Here is an 18041-nt window from a genome sequence, read left to right as displayed (position 1 = left end):
CATTTTCACTTTCACGTCCCCAGGTTAGGGTGGGCGATTAGAGAGTCCATACCGGCGGGGTTTAGTCCTGACGAATGCCTTGGTAAAATTAAACCACCCATATGGCAGAAACATGTTGACTAAGATTTATTAATATTAGTATTTCTGAATTTAACCAACCCTTATACCTTGGCAGCTAAATTCAGACACATAATACTCCCTGTTGTGTGCCTTAGGGATCACTTATTAAAATTTACTTTTTGGATACCCTTTTAGGCACTTTTAACCTTCACTTTATTTCATAGCACGCCCTCCCCACACAACCAGCTCCGCAGTCTTTCTGGCGTCGCAGCACACCGAAGAGGCACTCGGCCTCTTTGGTGGGGCCCGATGATGAAGCATGACACTGACTAGGTCGGTGTGTGAGGGCTTTCTTTACCACCCAAAGCGGGTGTGTGAACCTTGTTTTGACTCCATCTCTTGTGGTTTTCAGAGACTGATTTGACCTCTCTTTTCTTGTTTATTTGGAACAAAAGAACTCCAACAAAGAGCGCCTATGGCGCCCGTCGTACATTGCAGCGCCAGTCTGACGAGGAGCAGGAGACCAATGATGAAGCATGACACCTAGGTCACTGGGTGTGTGAGGTCTTCTAGTTCCAATAAGGGAACATCCTGTTCCCTGCCTCCTCTCTACTCCCAACAACACACACATACCTCTTGTCTTTCCCCCGGGGGAACTTTGTACTCTCTTGCGATTTGGACTACGGAAACGCCCTCTACGCAGGAACGTCGGCCAAGCTCATGAGGCGATTGCAACGCATCCAGAATGCGTCAGCGTGTCTGATCCTCGACATCCCCCGCCGCAGCCACATCACACCACACCTGAGAGACCTGCACTGGCTCCCCATCAACAAGAGGATAACCTTCAAGCTCCTCCTTCACGCACACAAAGCTCTCCACAAGACCGGCCCAGCATACCTCAACACTCGACTCAACTTCTACACCCCATCCCCGCCAGCTCCGCTCCACCAGCCGCGCCCTCGCCACAGTCCCCCGCATCCGAAGAGTGACCACCGGCGGCAGATCTTTCTCCCACCTCGCCGCCAAGACCTGGAACACCCTCCACACCAACCTACGTCAGACCCAGGACCTACTGGCCTTCAGGAGAGTCCTCAAAACCTGGGTCTTCGATCACTAGCAAAACCCACCACTCCCCCAGCGCCTTTAGATCCTCACTGGTGTGTAGCGCACTCTACAAGTGTTATGATTGATTGATTGATTGATTAATCCTAACACTATGTTATGCAGATCGTAACGCTAGAACCAGGCACTTTTGCAATGTTAAAAATAATGCAATGCGTAGCACGACAATCAGGTTTTTTGCAATGTAAAAATAATGCAATGCGTAATACAACCACCAGGTACTTAGGTATACAGATGTAAAGCAATGCGTAATACACTAATCAGCTAGATCGCTATGCAAGAATAATGCACTGCATAATACGCTAATCAGGTAGTTCATTATGCAGAAACAATGCAATGCGTCATACGACAATCAGGTGGTTCCTTATGCAGGCTGGAAAACATATTACACAGCCTTCCCATTCTATCCTATGGGCAAGATGGCCTTTCCACAGTGAAAAACGAAATGGAGATTATTTCACTGTCAGGCCATGGCACACACCTTAGTAGTACATGTCCTACCTTTCACATGCACTGCACCCTGCACAGGGGTTACCCTTGACCTACCATAGGGGTGTCTGATGTGCATAGAAAGGGAAGGGTAAGGTCTGGCAAGTGAGTGCACTTGACAGAACAACATGGCAGTTTAACAAACTGCGCGCAGGCACTGCAATGGCAGGCCTGAGTTCCCTATTTAAGGCTAGTTTAGTGGATGGCATAATTAGTGCTGCAGGCCCACTAGTAGCATTTGCATTGTCAGCCCTGGCACACATAATGCACTTTACTAGGGACTTTACTAGTAAGGCAAACATGCCAATCATGGACAACCAATTACCATTACTCTTTACACAGGGAGCACTTGCACTTTGACACTCTTTAGCAGTGGCAAAGTATCCAAAGCATCCAAGTTGGCAATACCATGTCAGAAAAATGGTCTAGGGGGAAAGCAAAAAGTTTAGGGACTTTAGCCAAAAAGGGCCAAGTCCTACACTTGTAGATGGATTTCTAGAGATAGGACCACTCCATTGCAGGTGTTTGCTCTACTCGTTTTCTGCCTGCCTCTATACTGCTTGTTCTACGACTGCTTCTTCTGAAAAGAATGCTACGTTTGTACATCCTCACTTAGTAGAGACTGGGGCAAAGAAGGTTTGATGAGATAATGCACATTTACTTAGTAGAAATCTTCATTTCTCTAATTACTCTTTCTCGTCACAGCACTTGCGTACTTCTCCCCCTTCCCATTGTCATGACCTCGATCCCTCGTGCTTGGGGTTTCAGAAATGAATGTGGGTGTCTGTCCCCATTATGGTAATTAGTATTGGGATTAGGATCGTTAATCGGAGTAAAGAAAATTGCAAGCAAGTAATCAGTGCAGTACTAAGGGAAGAGGCATGCCTACGTCTCTAGTATTCACATCAACCTACTAACATATCAACTGATTAAATATAAACTGCAGAATATCAGCTATCGCTAAATCGTCAAGGCAAGTGTACATAGTAGAGCAAATATTTCATCTTATCTCCACATGTAGGACTTACGAGCATTAAATCTTCACTTACCTGTATGTGCTTAACTTGCCAATATAGTAGTAGACGATATTCTGGAGTACATTTTGTGATATTTGTTGATGTGAAAAAAACGAAATATTTTGAGAGTAGGTCCCAGGGGGCACACTAATGAGTAAAGAGCACCATATCTCTGATCATATGGGCTAGTGAGTGCTTTTGTATTGTTGGACCTTAAAATGTCGTTAAGAATTTGTTCCTATGTTTAGGAATTAACTTTTTTTCACAAGGGTTCATGGCCTGTTTAAATGTTGGTGTACTTAAGAGTTCAATGTACAGCGGATTGAACTGTCCTTGGCTTTATTTCAACTACCCCCCAACACCAGTCCTGTTCTATGTGAAGAAGTATGGAATATAAGATAGCCCAGGTAGAGTGGAGAGTTCAGTGCATCCGTGAAGATCAGGGATCCAACTAACTCTGGTCTAGTCTAACTTCCAGTGGGATCACCTATGCGTAAATATTGTGCTCAACCTGTGGGTATTCAGTACACACTGAGAATTGTGAGCATGCATGCTTGTTATGTGAAAGTGATGTGTAGCCATGCCCAAAATGTACTTTTATCCCCAACCTACACGTACAGATTAAAAAAAGTTTTTACATTTGGCCCACAGTTTACAGGAGTTAAAATAATAATGATTTCCATGTCATCTTTTCCAAAGAGAGTATTGTAGTTTTTGGTATCACATTCTTTGCTAGGATCATTTAATCCATGCCACCTTGTTGGGATTACATTGCACATATTCTGACTATTTCTTATTTATTTATTTTTTTTAAAAATCTTTTATTAAATGCGAATAACAAAAAACATAGAAAAGAAAACAGAAAACAAGGCAGTACATTACAGTTGTGTCATTTCGGCGCTGGGGGGGGGTACATATTCCAATCAGATGTCAGAAGTATGTGATGAGATTGGGGAGGGGGGAGGAGACCAGGAAGAAGCAAGATATCTAGATTCCCGTGGAGGAAACATCAGGTTGGGAGGATGACAGGTCAGTATCCAATGCTGAATGGGGGGGAGTACAGATGTCACCACGGTATGCGTTCCATTGATTCCAGATCTTCCCCCATTTGCGGGGCGTGCCACGGGAAACATACACTGTCTTTTCCCTAAACATGCACCAGTCCATGTTTTGTTGCCACACCAGAACTGTCGGTGGCCTCAGGGCACCCCACAACTGAGCAATGTCCCTCTTAGCAATCATATTACCCAAGGTCACCCATCGAAGCTGCGCCAGGTCATAATCATTCGGCTCCCAGACATTCAACAGACACCGCCTCGCCTCAGGCATTGATTGCACCCCCGTGACCTCACTCATAACTTCATGCACGCGAGTCCAATAGCGCATCACAGCAGGACATTCCCAAATGATATGGAGAAACGTACCCACCAGACCACAACCACGCTTGCACAGTCCATCCACAGAGAATCCCATTCGCACCAAACCAGTCACGTAGACCCTATGAAGAATTTTGAGCTGGACAAACCGGAGGCGCGCCAGGATAGCCACTTCCTTCAGGGAAGAGATCGCAGCCTGCCAGTCCTCGTCATCGAGCTCCAGACCGTCACTAGTCCATGCCTCTCGAAGGGTACTCAGTAGGTCGGTTCTGGCATTGATCAACTTTTTATAGATGAGTGAGATCGTGCTATCAGGGATATGCCCGTCTAGTACCCGATCTTCGAGCGGGGACGCCTCCGGAATATCCGAGCCCAGGGGAAATACAGACAAAACCGCGTGTCGGATTTGCATATATCGAAAGGATTCTCTATCATTCAAGTCATACTCAACTTTCAGCTCCTCAAACGTCTTGACTCTACCCTTGATCTACACATCATTCACCCTGCTGATACCGATCACATCCCACTTATCGAATCCCTTCGACTTCCAGAGGGAGTCAAGTTTTTCCGATGCATAAAGCGGGGTAGCACGGGTCGGCTTGTCAGCCCATCCCAGGGCCGCTGTAGCGCGATACCACACCTGCACCGCCGTTCTAGTGGGGCCCGTGAGAGATCTGCCAACAGATTTCGCATACAGAGCCCTGTTGTAGTCTCCAGCAGGCAGCAGCCATCTATCCATCTCAAACGCCGGGCTCGGCAAAGGACCGTAAGTGCAGTGGTTGATGGCCCCCAGCTGAGAGGCCCAATAATAGCGGCGGGTGTCCGGGAGTGCGATACCCCCGTCGTACCACGGGAGCGTCAGCTTCGCAAGAGCAATACGAGGACGGCCCCCCCATACCAATTGTCTCTGTAGACTATCAATCTCCCGGAAGTAGCGGGCAGGCACAATATCAAGTGTATTTTGCAGCGCATAAAGGAACCGAGAGAGCGACATCTTCTTAAACAACGCCGCCCGTCCCAGAGGAGAGAGAGGGAGCCTGCCCCACGCAGTCACATCGGCACGGAGGCGCTGGAGAGGGGGCAACAAATTGCGTTCATAACGAAGCACAGGGTCCAAGGTGATAAAAATCCCCAAGTACTTGAATCCCTCCCGCACCACCGAGATAGGACATCCACGAGGCAGGAGAGGAGCCTCGCCGGAAAGAACATAGATGCAAGACTTCGACCAGTTGATGACCAGACCGGAGTTTCTACGGAAAGAAGTCAAAACGTCAAAAAGGTCAATCAACGATTTCCGAGGCGACGTAAGATATAGGAGTAAATCGTCTGCATATAAGGATATTCGGTCTTCAAACTCCGGAGTCCATCTAATGGCCTTCAAGGACGGTTCCCATCTCAGCCATACCGCCAGTGGCTCCAAAGCAAGGGCAAACAAAAGAGGGGACAAAGGACAGCCCTGGCGCGTTCCTCTACCGAGAGCAAAGGAGGCCGAGACACGACCGTTTACCACCACTTGAGCTAAGGGGTCGGTGTAGAGCAGTTTCACCCAGTCAATGAAGGTGGGGCCAAAGCCAAATTTAGAGAGAACCGCCCAAAGATATGGCCACTCCAGCGTATCAAACGCCATGGTGGCGTCCAAAGACGCCAAGATGGCCGGTTCACGCAGAGTCGCCGCTCGCGCGAGGACTCCATGCAGGCGCCGGAGATTGAGTGCCGTGTTACGATGGGGTATGAATCCGGATTGGTCCGGGTGAACCAGATCGCCTATGACAGTGACCAAGCGGTTGGCAAGCACTTCGGCCAGAATCTTCGGTTCGGCGTTAATCAATGATATAGGCCTAAAGGAGGTGCAGCGGTCACGTGGCTTGCCATCCTTGTGGATCACCACTATGGAAGCCAATCTTTGGTCAGGAGGGAGGGAGCCTGCCTCCAGCGATTCCAAGAACATCGACCGCAGATACGGTGTTAACACATCCGGACGGAGCTTGTAAAGCTCTACAGGGAGCCCATTAGGGCCCGAGGCCTTCCCCGAGCGAACCAGGCGGATGGCAGTCGCAACCTCATCAACTGTAGACGGAGCCTCTAGAAGATCTCTTTCAGGGTCGGACAAACGCGGCAGCGAGATATCGCGCAGGAGCAAGTGGGAGTCCTGTTCAGGTCTATCAGAGACGGGGGAGTACACTTCCCGGAAATAGTCAGCGAAACATTCAACAATATCAGCAGGGTCGGTGATACTCACGTCATTCACATCCACAATCACAGGGACCACTCGACTCGCACGTTCCCTCTTATCCAGCCAAGCAAGCAATTTCCCCGCCTTATCCCCCACATCATACAGACGTCCCTGCTGTTCCCTGCTCATCTCCTTTGCCGCATCAGTCACCAACGCCCTATACTCGAGTTGTTTTAGACCCAAAAGGTGCAGCCTCTCCGGGGTGACCTCGGATTCCAACTCCCCCTCAAGAACAGTGATGTCATTTTCAACATGGACAACCTCCTCCCCCCTACGTCTCTTGACATTGCCAATCAAGGAGAGGGCCTGGCCCCGAATAACAGTTTTGTACGCTTCCCACAACGTGACAGAGGAGGACACGGAACCCACATTTTCAGCAAAGTATTGGTCAATCGTTTTAATTAGTTCCGCCCTAACCTTGGGATCGCGAAGATACCAGGGGTTTATCGGGGCCACTCTACCCTCCGACCCCAAGTGAGCGTCCACTACCAACCACAGTGGGGAATGATCCGAGATACCCCTAGCTAGATGTTTCACCTCCCTTATGGAGGAGGCCTGGGAGGAGGGCATCAGCACATAATCAAGTCTCGAAAAACTGCCGTGGGCACCAGAGTGGAAAGTATATTGCAATTGCCCAGGATGAAGCAGGCGCCAGCAGTCGGTGAGCCCTAGAGCCTCCAGGAAGTCCCCCAACCAGGATTGTGACTTCGCGATTTCTCGGGGAGGGTAGCGATCACACATCCCCGACACTACAGAGTTGAAATCCCCACCCACTACAAGCAGACCCTCGGGGACTCCCAAGATCACTCTTCCCAGATCCGCATAAGTGGTAGTTTGGAGACCTGGTGGCACGTAGACGGAGAGCAGGGTAACAACCCTTCCCTCCCAGCGCCCCACAATGGCAGCGTACCGTCCCCTGTCATCAAGGATGATTTCGTCAACGGCAAGAGGGAGGGAGTTCCGAACCAGAATGCCCACCCCCCCTGGAGCCAGAAGTGAAACCTGAGTGCACGACGAGACGATAGCCACGCCTATTCATTGCATGGCACGTATTGCCACGCAAATGCGTCTCCTGAAGCAAAACCACATCAGGGGACAACTGTCTCAACAGCTGCAACACCACGCCCCGCTTGATCCTATCCCCCAACCCATTAACGTTCCAACACAGTACCTTAAGTCCCCTACCCCCCATCCCAGAGTTCAACCCCATCCCCACCCCTCACCGGATGCGACACTGTACAAAAGGAGATCATCAATAATATGCCTTGAAGAAAACAATGAAACAGGAACTGTAACCCCCCAAGACTATTTCTTATTTGAAGATTACAGTTTCAAATCTAAGTATTAATCTGCTATGAATTGTGTTTTTATTTCAGTAATTTCACGCAGGTTCCTCATCTGGCAGGTACCGAGGAAAATCTGCATTTTGCTAAGCAAATCCAAGGAGAATGGAAGGAATTCGGACTGGACTCTGTGAAGTTGGCTCATTATGATATCCTGTTGTCTTACCCGAATAAAACGAATCCCAACTACATCTCAATAACCGATGAGAACGGAAAAGAGGTAAAAAAAACGTATTTTAACAAGGAATAACGACACATATGTCCTTATATTACAATAAACAGAAAATTAGTGCACAGGGGGAAACCTACCCAAACACACAAAGATAAAAGGCTGATTTATATCTGTTGCAAAACATTGACAAATTAATTGCCTCAATATATAGGACTTTGTTTTGAGTTCTCTCATTATAGATGCAGGCGTATTGAAGGGCCAGTATCTCCAATTCCTGCCGGTTTCTCTGTTCCAATATGCTGCTTGGCGCAAATGATAAATATGTGGGCAGCCTTTTTTCTCAGATATGTTTCAGGTGCTTGGGCAGCAGGTGTTGGGAGGGCAGTGCAGGTTTAGCCCCAGCTGGGAGGAGCTTGTCTGCTCCTCCCCATGATGCAGGATGAAGGTGGGCTGGGATTGGTTGTAGCAGCTGTCAGCAGCTCCACTCCATGCAAAAAATTTCAGGCCTGGTGTGTCTGAGATTTGTGGATTATTCTGTGTCCCAAGACACCAAGAAACTCCTATTTACCCATTTATACACCAAGAAACTCCTATTTATGCCTTTCAGGAAATATGTTTCCATGCCAATAGTAATTAGGCCCTTTGGTTTCTAAGAGGGGACATCTTGATCTTTTGCTGCATCAGGAAAAAAAGTCTTGTACAACAACATAAAAAGATATACTTTTTGTTTTGGCTATTTGTACTGTACAGTGTACTCCAACAGATGATTAGAACAATTTGTGAGTTAAAAATTCATATTATGGGGAGGCGTGGCTTAGCAGGCCATCATGGCGGACGTGTGCTAAGCAAGCTCCGCCCTGACCAGAGAATATCCTACATTTATCCTGACTCCCTCTAACCCCCTAGAAGTCCTGGAAGCGGCGCTTACGCACTGTTCGCCTACTGTTGTGGTCTGACGCGAAATCGCGACGTCTGGAGCAGCTGGGAGCCAGAGCCTGGGTGCCCACGTGGAGCGGCCTAGTGGTGAGCGGAGGAGCCGGGGCGTGGAGTTGAGCATGCCCCGGGAGTGAGGAGCGCCGCACATGGCGTTTGACCGTACCTGCGGGTGCTGCGCGCTGCCCTGTGTGCCCCTTGGGTGGCCAAAGACTGAAGCGGTGATCGAGGGCCAGATCGGCCCCCGGGGGCTTGGTGGCACCTCTGGAGAGGAGCCGCAAAGAAGAGACATGGTTGTTCCCTGGGCCGCGCTGGTGAGGAATGGAGTGTCGGGGCAGGAGTGGTGGCCCGCGGTGGGGTGCCCCGGGGCTGGGGCGCTCGCCGCAAGTGAGACTGGCAGCCGCAGAGCAATTGGGAGCGTTGGCAACCGGGTGGGCCTCCCACGGTGACCCCCCTGGCTTGGGGCTACACCCGGGGATCGGCGGCACGACCGGGCCGTGCGGGGGAATCCTGAGGGGTCTGTCATTGGGCCTCCCTTCACTGTCTGCGACCATAGCCCAATTCTCCCCCCCCCGGGTTAGATACCGGCGGCGGCTGGTGAAATCATGGCCCCGCCACAACCACAGAGGTCGGCCTGGGATGCCCTGGGGACTTTGTGTGAAGATGCCAGAGGCCTGTTTGATTGGCGGACGACTCACGGCGCGCTTGCGGCCGGTGTGGGCCCGGAGGAGGAGACACGGCGGCCAAGTGGGAATATCCAGGTGAAGACGGTGAGGCCTTGGTCAGCGGCGGGCGCCTGAGTGCGGGTAGGCCTTAAGTGTGGACAGTGGCCCGCCCGTAGCAGTGGGGTCTCTCTTTCTTTCACCCCCCCTCTACCCTGGGGGCAGGGCATGAGATCGGCGGCAATGTCAAGCCGCGGGGGGGAGAGTGTGAGCAACTCAGTATCCTTCTCTCTACCCCAGGAGTGCTGACATTGACGGTCGGTCGGACCGCCAAGGGCCCCGGAGACATCATTGACGGCAGGACTGCGTAGCTTGGGGTGCGCTGGAGCAGCGCAAGGGAGGGGAGTCCCCCGCATCTCCTAATAGTGAGATTGCCCTAGTAGTTGGCTTGCCCACACACATCCTACAGGGGGGGCCCCCGCCGGACATGGCCTCCATTGGTGGATTGCGGTCCTGGGTCAGTGGCGCTTCCCCCCGCGGGGGACGGGTGGGGTCCCTGACAGGCTGGCTACAAACATACGCTGAGGGAGTTCCCGCGTCGGCGTCTGACCCAGCTTGGTCCGAACCTGTCCGCTGACAGTGGATATGATGAGGGACAAGGGCAGCGGTGTCTCCACCAAACATGGGCCCATTGATAAAGTCACCGGCCCGGGAGCGGCGGCTGGTGCTACAGGGGGCCAGCAGGAGGCCCTTTCAGACAATGCAGCCCTGATGGCGGCAATTACCCAATCCAGGGACATGCTTGATGCCAAAATTGGAGCGGTGGGCTCGGACATTATGTTATTGCGACAGGATCTGCGGAATGCAGTGTCCTGCATCACTGAGGTGGAGACCCGCATTTCAGGAGTGGAAGATGATGTCACGGTCCTGAAGCAAAAGGTGGCAAGCATGGAGAACATCCAGAAGGGCCTGGCGTTCAGAGTTGAGGATGCAGAGGCGCAGTCCTGACGGAACAACCTGCGGTTTTATGGATTTCTGGAGGGCTGCGAAAATGGCAACATGGAACGCTTCCTCACACAATGGCTGGAAAGCTGGCTCCCTCCTGAAGCCCTGTCCCGGTGTGTCGTTGTGGAGCGGGCCCTTAGAGCGCTTACTCAGAAACCCCCTGTGGGGGCCCACCGCGGCCGGTGATAGCAGAACTCTTGAATTATCTTGACCGTGATGCCATACTGAAGCAGGCCCGGGCCAAGGAACCCCTGCTCTACGACAATCAACGTATTCTAATATTCCCGGACTATACGCAACTATTGCAGCAGCAGCGCCAATCATTCATGGCTGCTAAGGCCCGACTGAGTGACCTCAAGCTCCCGTATACCCTCTTATTCCTGGCTCTCGTGCGGGTGGTGTACCAATCCCGCACCCATTTCTTTGAGGAGGTGTTCAAAAGGACAGATGAAACTGTACAAGAGCAAGTACACACACCGCCTGGGCGGGAGCCAGACTCCTCTTTGAGCGAGGTGCCGTCGAAGGGATCCCGAGGACAGCGGCGGTAGGGGTACAGACAATCTCGAACCCGGCGGTGCTCCATGTCTTGCGGAGCCTCCTCCCGGGGGGCCCTGCTCCTAGACAACAGACACTGGAACCTTAACATCTGTCGTTGAGGTGGTGCTGAGGTGTTCTTCTAATGGACTTGGTGAATGCTTGATTTGTCTTGGTGGAGGGAGTCTACATGTGGGCTGAATCCCCACCTGTCTGGTACTTGTGGGAGGTGGGCCCGGAGGATACGGGCTGTAAGTTGGGGATCCATCGGCAGGGGAGGCCCTCGTCCCCCCGTTGGGGACTAGGCGCCAATACTGCCGCGACAGATACTTCAGCGTTGAGGTATGGGGTGGTGGGTTTGTTGTTTGGGGGGGTTGTTTCAGGGTACGAGTTGCACTTTCACGCTGGGTCCACTAAATCACACACACACACCGCCGGGGCCCTCCATCGGTTTATGGGCAATGCCCTTTCTCTTATGGCTAGTCGGTCTATAGGGGGTCAGGTGTCCCCGGGTACCCTCCGCATTGTCAGCTGGAAGGTGCGCGGGTCCTGGACAAAATTCAGCATGGGGCTATACTTCGTCAGGGAAAGAGGGCCAGAGCCGATATCCTTTTACTGGTGGAAACTCACCTGATGGGCTCTAAGGTCCTGTGTCTACAGAGATATGGGTTTTCGCAGGTTTTCCATGCTGGATTTACGAGGGGCTCGAGGGGAGCAGCGATCCTGGTGCACCACAGGGTCCCTTACGTGCATGCAAAACAATGGGTTGATATGCCCCCCCTTACAGTGGACATTGGTAGAGCGGTTGCTTACTTTATGGGTGGACATGCCGGTTGTGGTTTCTGTGGTGGGCACGGACTGGAATGATGTTATGGATGTGGTCAAAAACAGGAGCAGGGTTGGGGGTGGCCTGGGTTGCGGTCAGCCCACGAAACTGCACTCCTTGGTGGCAAGCCTTGACTGGGCAGATACTTGGTGGCACTTTCGGCGGTTCCTAAGTCCTTCTCTAGAATCGAATACATATTTGTTCCCGGGGTAACGGCTGCCAGGGTGATGTTGGCTGAGATTCTCCCCCGTGGTCTCTCGGATCACTCCCCGGAGTCCGTTGAGCTTCAGATGGGCAGGGGGCAACAACCATTCACTGGCGCCTCTCAGTGTGGGACCTGCAGAATGATGAGTATGGGAAACACATGAGCTAGGGGATCTCTCATTATCTTGCCACCAATGAGGGGTCTGTCTCAAGTGCCTCAACATTGTGGGAGGCAATGAAGCTTACTTTGCGTGGGGTGGACATAGCCTGGTGTGCGGCGGCCCGCAAAAAGCACAGGGATGCATTGGTTCGGGCTGAGGCGATAGTGGAGGCGCTCGAGTGCCGGAGCCGGGAAGCAGGTGAAGGGCAGGCGGTGCGACAACTGCTCCTGGCGCAACAGTCCTACGCTGCTCTCCTGATGGATGAGGACCTACAGGTTTGGCTGGCAACGCGTAGCAGGATATGTCAGTGGGGGGACAAGTCCGGCAAGATGTTACATCAGCTCTGCCAGGGCACTTTTCACCCCCAGGCACTTCCGGGGGTACTGGATGAGGCGGGGCACTGATAATGGACCCTATGGCCATAGCGGAGAGCTTCGCCACATATTATGCTGATCTCTATGCCCCTCGGGAGTGCTTACCGGTTGACAAATTCATAGCGGACCACCCGCCCAAAGGGTGTCGGATGAGACATGTCTACAGCCGGAGCTCCCTCTGACGGATGAGGAACTGGGCACAGCCCTGGGAGAGCTCCACTCCGGGAAGGGCCTCAACCCAATGGGTTCCCTAGCGAGTTCTTCAGACGGTACAACTTACAGCTGGCCCCTTATTATCAGGCGGCACTGGAAGAAGCCAGGGAGGAGGGCCGGCTCCCCCCCAGACTGAAGGCATGCAGAGGTGGTGGTGTTTCATAAGCCCAGCCGGCCCCCGGAGCAGCACGCTTCCTACCACCCCATTTCTCTCCTGAATGTGGAGGCCAAAGGCTTGGCCAAAGCATTGGCTAACCGCCTCTTACCTCACATTTCGGCACTGGTACACCCGGACCAGGCCGGGTTTATGCCCCAGAGGGCGACTAGACATAACATAAGGCGGGCGCATGTGGCAATGGTGGCTATTCAACAAACTGGGGAGCCAGCTGCACTCCTTCTAGTGGACATGGACAGGGCGCTCGACTCCCTAAGTTGGGTCTATTTGTTCGCCCTACTGCACAGCCTTAATTTTGGCCCACACTTTCTGTCATACTTGATGCTCCTATATACCGACTTGACGGCGTCAGTACGGGTGGCAGGAGCGGTTTCACCCAGCTTCTCTATCAAACAAGGCACCAGGCAGGGGTGCCCCCTGTTGCCGTATTTATTTGCCCTGGCCATGGAGCCATTGGCGGCTTGTGTGCGCATCGACGCACAGATCAGGGACTTTGAGTGGGACTGGGTCTGTCTGACAGGATCGCATTATATGCGGACAATGTCCTCTTTTTCCTTATGGCATTGGATAGATTGGGGCCACGGCTCCTGGAGATCATGCAAATATTTGGGGAATCGTCAGGGTTATATATGAACCCCCGTAAATCCACGCTGTGGGTTCTGGGAGACCGGGTGAGAGTGGGCACATGGGCGTCCGCGATTCAGGTTGTGGTGGGGGGCCTCAAGTATCTGAGGGCATTCCTCTCAGATGTGCCGGCCATCTCTTGGGAGCGGAACCTGGCACCGATTTGGGAGCGATTTCGTGCGGATATAAAAACCTGGTCGCGCATTCCCTTGACAGTATACGGCAGATCAGCAGTTTTTAAGATGGTAGCTCTCCCTCGCTTGCTCTACCACCTACAGAATCACCCGTACCCGATCGCATCTAGATGCTTCCGGCTGGTGAATTCTGTGCTTGGGCAGTTCCTGTGGGAGGGGGGTGAAGTACGTGTAGCGCTGCACACATGCTTTCTATCCACCTACTGCGGAGGACACGCAACCTCAGACATCCTTTCGTATTATCAGGCCTCGCATTTATTGGTCCTCAATGAGTGGTGGTATAGGGATAGGGGGACCCGGCTTATGCGTTGGACTGTCGCCTTATGGGGCCTCACACATTGCACACTATTCTTTACTCAGCATCTCTGTGGGGTGCACTGCCACCAGTCACGCAGGTAGTATTCCAAATCTGGAGGCAATCGCTGAGGCGCATGGGATGGTGGAATACCCTGACCCGGGAAACTCCTCTATGGCACAATGGGGGCCTGCCTGACCTGGCGGCCCTGCAGGGCTTTCAGGGCTGGGATGCTATAGGTATCTCGAGCCTGGGTGATGTCGTGAGGGATGTGTCACTTAAGTCCTTTCTTGATTTGCAGGGGGAATTTTGTATGCCCCGGTCCCAGTTCTTTCGGTACCTCCAACTCCGCCACGCACTATCCCCCAGCCTAGAAGGCTGGAATCTCTTCTAGAATTTAGCCCGTTGGAGGCGAAGATCTTCATGGGGGATCTGGAGACAAAGAAGATCTCCCATATCTACCAGTCCCTAGTTACTCACTGCTCCCCCATGCTTCAGAAGCTTCGGGGGAGATTGGGAGGAGGATGTGGGTACACTGGAGGAGGAGGATTGGAGGGAAGCACTGGCCACCCCCCGGGGAGCGGCCATAGCGACGCGTCTCTGCCTTATTCAATTTAAATATCTACACAGGGCCTACTTCACTCGGGTCCGATTGTGGCGGGTGGGATTGATTGCCTCCCCGGAATGTCTTCGATGTGGCCGGGAGGAGGGCACATTCTTGCATACGGTTTGGCAGTGTCTCTCACCTGACCGATACTGGATGGGGTGTTTTCCTGTCTGTCGGAGGTCTTGGGGTGGGAACTTTCTGCAGCAATCTGGCAAGACTGTACATTAACCCTGACACCTGTGTATAGGTAGTTTTTAGTTTCAGTGGGCCTCAAAGAAATTGCCTTACCTTTTTTCAAAATGATTCTGATTTTTGGAAGACTGATTCCTTCAGAATCACAGAAAGTACAGATGTCAGGGGCACAGGACCGGACTAGCTGTAGCAGGCACCGGGCATTTTCCCTGTTGGCTGGAAGGATAGGGGCAGGTTTTGGAGCGGTCGGGCCAGTTTTGCAGCAGTGCTGCAATATCAGCCCCCTGTAACAAAAGCAGCAGCAGTGTTTCCCATCTCCCCCTCCCGCTGGGTCAGTTCGGGTTAATTGCCAGGGCTGATTTGCGTTCTCACCTACTACATTTCTTATTCCGAGGTTGATGAGTTACAGCAAAGTGGCATGCTACGTACAGTAGTGTATCCAGGAGCAGTTGCATGCCTATGATAGAACACTTCCCTTACTTCATTTAGATTGCAGATAGTTTCTCTTCCCTAAAGGAATAGGATTTCCATGAGTAGATGTGGGCCTTTCCCCTTTCGTCCCTAGCGCCATGAAACCGCCTGGTGATCGTGCGCTGTACAACTACTTTTAACATAACATAACATAACATGACATATTGTGAGTTGGGATCAATAGGGTAGACCATGATCCTTCCATCGGCTTCCCACTGCTACCAGGTGGGTATCGCTCCATTTGCAGTGGAAGCCAGACACCATATGCCATTGACTGCTTTGACATAGATAATGGTTATTTAGGCAGGAGTGCATGTTGCATTGTTTGTCACTGCTGGAGTAGTGCAGAGTTTGATATGCACCACTGCATTAAATAGCAAAGGAGGCATTTCTCAACTGTTACATATGGTACATTTGTGCACAAACTACCATTTGCTATTCACAATTCCCAAATATGTTTTTTATGCTGGGAGCATAGTTTACACCATAATTAAGCTGACAGTCATATGACATGTTTGACTGATGGCAGCAAAGAACATTGCAGCGGGGGCCCTTCATGGGTCTATATAATCTTATTATGAAGTATGGAAATGCATTTTTTTCTAAGCGATGGCAGTTCGATTGAAGCATTGTCCTTGGAAGAGGATTTCAGACTCAGACAATTAAATTGTGGATTCTGGTTCAAAGATGTCCAGTGGAGAAACTTATGTTGAAATACAGGTAGCTTGGTTGTTGAAAATCTATGTTTGTGTGCCAGAAATATTAGTCTTATAGGCACCTTTATTTTAAATAGCCTGAGTGGAATGTCTGAAAATGTTTCTTTCCACATCCACTTGGCCTGTCTATTAGGAGTAGGGTCCCAGAAGATAGTACAACACAGAAATTGGCTGACAGTGTCACTGTATCAATGTACTCACTCCTTCGCTCTTTATCTGTGTTGATTTATTATTGAGCCGAAAGATGAGAGGTTTCTGAATGTTGGGAGTTCCAGTGAAAAGCACCTAGGGTTCTAGATCCTAGAAGCTGCACAGGGAAGGTTGGACGACTCTACAATTTAGAGCTAGTCAATTTTAGGATTGATCTGAATTGAAATTTGATGCTGGGGAGACTGTTTGGGGGTTGTCTTCCAAGCTTTAAATGCAAACACCAATAGTTTGTATTTGATTGTGTTTTTAGCCAAGGTTCGCACGGCAAGGGGGAGCTTTGCTGGGGAGCTCCACTTTATGTGATACATGCAGGGTATGGGCAGTAGTTCATTGCCCACTATCAGAACACATGTGATGTGACCCTTTAGGTAACTGAACAGGTTCTGGACCTTGCATTACCAGTGACAGTCCCAGGCCTCTGTGCTCATCTTGATTAGAGTGATGGCATAGCCTAAATTAAATGTTGGGCACACATAGCTGTGGTACATGCCTGTTCATCATGCAGGGGACATTACTTTAATAGTCATGATGATGACCGTCAATATTGATTTGATATGATGGAAAAGAGGTAGAAAACTGTGGTTGTTAGAAGGATATTGTAATAAAGTAATCAGAGTGCCTAAATTGAGATAGATGTTGTCCTGTCACATTGCTTTGTCATTCATACTTCCCCATTTCTCCATATACACTTTGTTTATTGTTTTGCCATTTTCACTGTGTGATCACTTTGAACGCTAAGTACCTAGAAAATGCTTAATTAAGTTGTATTCGGTTTTGTTCATGAATGATATGGCATTTGATATTTCTGAGCAATTCATTCTGAGGATTATTTACAAGATCCCTGATATATTAAACGTATGACCTAGGCTCCTGTTCCATTGATTCTGCACCCCCTTTGTCTGTTCCTTGTCTTCCTTTTCATGGTGTGAGCAGTGTGCAGGAGCCTTCCAGGACTCAAAGGTTCTGCTTCAGTATAGACTGATGCAGAAGCTTAACAAAAGGTGTTGTTAGTGAACAAGGTAGCAGTGTGGGTCCAGTTCTTCGCAGCTGCACACAAGCTCGCAATACCAGATATATTTTCTGAAGATCTGGGTGAAAGCACTAATCATTTGGAATCTGATGGGTTCTTCCTAGTCCAAAACTAATGTGAATGCATTCTGTATGTGTATTTGTTTTCATGAGTCCTTCAGATTGATTTTGGTTTCAAGAATTTGTATTTTAAAAGGTGTACAATAAAAAGGAGGCAGCATTTAAAACACAAGGGCCAGATGTAGGTAGAACTTATTTACCGATTTTTAATTACCGAATTTTACCGATTCGGTAATTAAGAATCTGTAAATAAGAAGGGGGGTATGTAGGAACATCCAGATGTTCCAGTTACCGAATCGGTAAATATCTGTATTTACCGATTCGGTAAATACCGACCGGTAATGCTCCATTCATTCCTATGGGCTTTGAAGCCCATAGGAATGAATGGGGCATTACCGGTCGGTATTTACCGAATCGGTAAATACCGATTTTTACAAGGGTGCAGGGGGTGTCACTTTGACACCCTCTAGCACCCCCAAAAAAGGTTCAGGGGCCATGTGGCAGGCATACCTGCCCTAAGGGCAGGTCTGCCTGTCATATGGCACAGGTGTGCATGCACACATGTGCATGCACACCGGAATCGGTATTTTACCATCAAATATATTTGATGGTAAAATACAGAATCGGTAAGGGTTGTGGGACTCAGAAGAGTCCCACCTACATGTCAAATGTATCGAATAGGTAAAAATACCAATTCGGTATTTTACAGATTCGGTAAATTTACCGATCGGTAAATTTACCGAAT

General features: G+C 50.5%; 1 protein-coding gene across 1 annotated transcript in view; it reads left to right on the top strand.

The window, feature by feature from the left end:
• Positions 1–18041, top strand: part of LOC144773425 (glutamate carboxypeptidase 2-like) — a 508326-nt gene that overhangs the window by 125670 nt on the left and 364615 nt on the right. Inside the window, exon 3 of the mRNA XM_078658419.1 lies at positions 7673–7859. Within this exon, the coding sequence (XP_078514545.1) occupies positions 7673–7859 (187 nt within the window). The remainder of the gene's footprint in view (positions 1–7672; positions 7860–18041) is intronic.

This window comes from Lissotriton helveticus, chromosome 8, assembly GCF_964261635.1.
Source record: "Lissotriton helveticus chromosome 8, aLisHel1.1, whole genome shotgun sequence".
Classification (NCBI taxonomy): Eukaryota; Metazoa; Chordata; class Amphibia; order Caudata; family Salamandridae; genus Lissotriton; species Lissotriton helveticus.
Note: the sequence above shows the minus strand (reverse complement) of the source record. Positions and strands in the feature narration are given on the sequence as shown.